This window comes from Protobothrops mucrosquamatus, unplaced genomic scaffold (assembly GCF_001527695.2).
Source record: "Protobothrops mucrosquamatus isolate PMUCROS unplaced genomic scaffold, P.Mucros_1.0 scaffold51, whole genome shotgun sequence".
Classification (NCBI taxonomy): domain Eukaryota; kingdom Metazoa; phylum Chordata; class Lepidosauria; order Squamata; family Viperidae; genus Protobothrops; species Protobothrops mucrosquamatus.
This window is the reverse complement of record NW_015386432.1, coordinates 532310-536066: the sequence shown is the minus strand read 5'-3', so window position 1 is coordinate 536066 and position 3757 is coordinate 532310. Positions and strand designations below refer to the sequence as shown.

General features: G+C 42.2%; 1 protein-coding gene across 1 annotated transcript in view; it reads right to left on the bottom strand.

Moving 5' to 3' along the window:
• The window catches only part of ANKRD10 (ankyrin repeat domain 10), a 32721-nt gene extending 29348 nt beyond the window's left edge, over positions 1 to 3373 (bottom strand). Inside the window, exon 1 of the mRNA XM_015811819.2 lies at positions 3049 to 3373. Within this exon, the coding sequence (XP_015667305.1) occupies positions 3049 to 3249 (201 nt within the window). The 5' untranslated portion in view covers positions 3250 to 3373. The remainder of the gene's footprint in view (positions 1 to 3048) is intronic.
• Positions 3374 to 3757: the final 384 nt, after the last annotated feature.

Here is a 3757-nt window from a genome sequence, read left to right as displayed (position 1 = left end):
GGGGTGTACAAAAGGACAATAGGGGGATGGCTCTCCATTGCCATACACAAAGAACAGGAAACTTAAGTCAAGGAGGTACTAATTCAAGGTAGGCTTAACAGGAGAAATGAAACTTAAATCAGGAAACGAAACCTAAGGCAGGCAGGTAAGCTTTTCAGGAGAAACGAAACTTAAGTCAGGAACCAAATGGATGCAACATATATATATATGAGGGTATGGAGAAGTGATTAGAATTTAATTAAAATAAAGTAGATAATATTAAATCAATCGTTCCTTTGGTAAAATGGATGAGATTCTAAAAAAAATGTGTCACTGATCAAAGACTTCTTTAATTTCATCAAAGTTACTAATAATGCATCTTTAGACTGTGGGTAGAAACAATAATATTAATACTATGGATAAGAACAATATCATAACAGGACTATATTTGAACAAACTGGACAAACTACAGAGCTAAGTGCATTTATAAATCCATAATTTTTAAATATTTAATGAAATGTAAGTCAATTCATAGCTTCTTTAGGTAATCACATTTTGAAATAAAACTGTCTTTGTTATGCATTTAGGGTAAAGAACAAAAATATGATTAAAATATAATGAACTATTAATAGCTATGCAAAACCTCATTAACTGTAAGTCAAGATAAACTTCACCCAATGCCTGGTGCCCTATCAAGAACAAACATTGAGACATGCAGGGATGAAGAATAAGTGCTTCTGGAACATTCTTAACCTCCTTCAGCATTGGCTTCTCCAACTCACGTATATATCTGCCAAAAAGCAGATGAATATTTCATTCTTTTGGGCAAATAAAATAAGTTGGCTATAGTTCTGAAAGTAAGGTCACATTCAGTACATCTGATTTCAGGAAAGGAAGCTAGAGTTCAATAGGGCATGTTTTGGGGTGGGGTTTTTTTTGGGTAGGGGCTTTTGGTGAACATTGACTTCTAGCAACTGCCTAAACAAGTCCCTCCTATTTTCTTGGCAAGATTTTCAGAAATGGTTTGCCCTTCCTTCTTCCTAGGACTGGGAGAGAATGAATGGTTCTAAATCACCCAGCTTGCTTTGTTCCAATCCAAGCTCTCTTATAACTCAACAGTACCACCAGAAGAAATTGCTTTACAGATAGTCCTCAATTTATTATCACAATTGAGCCCAACATTTCTATTGTTAGGTGAGACACTTATTGAGTTTTGCCCCATTTTACAACCTTTCTTGCCACAATTGTTAAGTTAGTAACAGGTTTGTTAATGAATCTGGCTTCCTCATTGACTCTGCTTGTCAAAAGGTGATTGATTATGTGACTCCAGGACACTGCAACCATCATAAATATGAACAAGTCACCAAGCACCTGAATTCTGATCATGTGAAAAACAGTCATTAAGTCGCTTTTTCCAGTGCCCTTGTATTCTGAAGGGAGTTTGGGGATACCCGTCTCTTCATTGTGCTTGTCATTTTTTATCTTTTGCATTTTTAAAAACATTTTACTGATTTTATCATAATTTTTTGAGCATGTAAGTTGCCCAGAATGGTTGAAAGTAGCAGCAAGTTTAATACATTGCTAGACAATCTGTGCCCCACTGGGTCATTTCAAAGGTATTTCTTTGCCAGATTCCTCAATATCTTCAACAATGACAGAACTTTTAATGTACTGTCTTCACTGGAAAAGTTGGGATACATCTAGAAATGTATCTGCTTTGAAAATAATCCATATTAAACTGTATAGCACAGTCAGACATGAGCACAAATAGTTTGTTACATTTTGTATAATGTCATAAACTGTTTATGTATGTTATGAAATGTTTTATAAAATTTGCCAAATTTTAATTCCATGTGAGTCATGGGTCTAAGATTTTGAATGCATTTTCTAAATTAGCCAATTTGAGGTATCTTGATTCAAAAATTGTTGCCCTATAGTATACTGTTTCACCCAGGTAAAGGTTACTGGAATCAGAATTTTAGTAGTATATAGATTATTTTCATATGTCCCCTATCTCAATATATAGCAAAAATGGGCTGCCACTTTTCAGCCATCCTGGTCACAAGGCTGGGAAAAAGAGACAATGTGAAGTTTAGGAACCACAGATGATCTGGTCCTGATGTAAGTGGTGGCACCATCTAGTTTAGAATTATTCACTGATTTACATTTGTCAGCCAAGAAGCTTCCACAACCAAATGTATACCCAAAACGGTATCTTTTGAGATCAGAGAGCTCGAACAACTTTAACAACAAACACTGGGCATGCTGTACAGGTAATCCCAACTACCAAAGATAATCACTGTCTGGAGAGGAAAATCTGAAGAGTTGGAAGGCATAACACTCTAGCAAGCAGACTATGTGGGAATGTTCCTACGGAGAGTATCAAACGAGGCAACCCATATAGGCAATATTTGTATGTCCCTTCAACATATGACAAAAGTTAAGAAAAAGGACAAGACCTGAGTGCTGCTTAACGTTTACGTGTAAAGATACCGTCAGAAAATCACAGATACGGTGATTAATTCCTTATTCAGTCTTGAATTCCACCTCATTCCTTTTTTGCGACATTCCTCCCAAAATAATCATCTTGTGCAAAGTGAACCGCCATATGATCTTTATTCTTAAGTCTCCAAATCCGAATACAGGTATAGCAACCCAACACTCCCGCTCATGAAGAGGAAAAACATGAGGGCATCTGCAACATGCGCCCAGCAAAACGAACGTTCCCCCCCCTTCACCACTGGATCTGTTTTCTTGCTGCGAGAGTGCGCGATTTTGCACCTGGAGAATTAGATGTCTTTATTTCCTCCTGCCGTTGGGAGTTGCTGACAAAAACTGCAAACAGATCTCAGGCAAGATGCGTGCACAGAATGGCGGCTCTACTCGCCCGTTTCTCCACCGCCCACACCGAGGCGAGCAAGGCGGGAGAAACCCTTTAAGATGGCGGCAGCGGTGCGCTTTTGCCCCCTCTGCTTTCGCCAAGCCCAGAGGAGACCGCAGGCTCCCTTCCCCCGAACCATCCTGCGCACCGAATTGCTTTGAACGCGACCCGGGCGGGCTCTCTCTCACCTTTCCGAAATGCGCGGCCCAGTGGATGGGCGTCCACCCGTAGAAGGAGTCCTCGGCTGCTAGGCTTTCCCGGGGCGCGCTCTGAAGCAGGGCGCACAAGGCGGGCAAGTCTCCGTCGCGGCAGGCACGGTGCAACGGAAAGCGGAGAGCGAGCAGCTCCTCGCTGGAGAAACCCGCGTTCGGGCTGGATCCCAGCGACATGGCGACTTCAAACAATGCGCAGGCGAATAATCAAGGCACGGTCGGCACCCGGCAGCTGGAGCTTTAGTGGAGGAAGAAACCGCCTTCCTTGAAACGCAGCTAGTTAAGCCTCACCGCTTCCACACCGCCCCAGCAGCCGAACACAAAGAAATCGAGGCGGGCTTGCAGGAACCCCGCCCCGGCGAGAGGCGTGACCACAAGCTCTTGCACCAAGCCTGAATTCCGGGTGGGAGGAAGTGGGGTGGCATTCAGGCTGTAAGAACAGCTGCGTCCGACTTGCCTTGCTTTCTTATCCCTAGTTCCGGCCTTAAAACAACCTCCTCACTCTCAGAAGGCAAGCATGAATCATAATCGGCTTCGAAACTCAGACTGTATCCTGGCTAAAGAAAAGTGACTGGAAATTCGAGCACCTGCACTCTTTTTAGGTGGGGCTTCCCCATCTGGGCTGCAAAATCCAGCGGATATTATACAGTAGATGTATTATTATTGTCTCAATAGCTGGGCCATA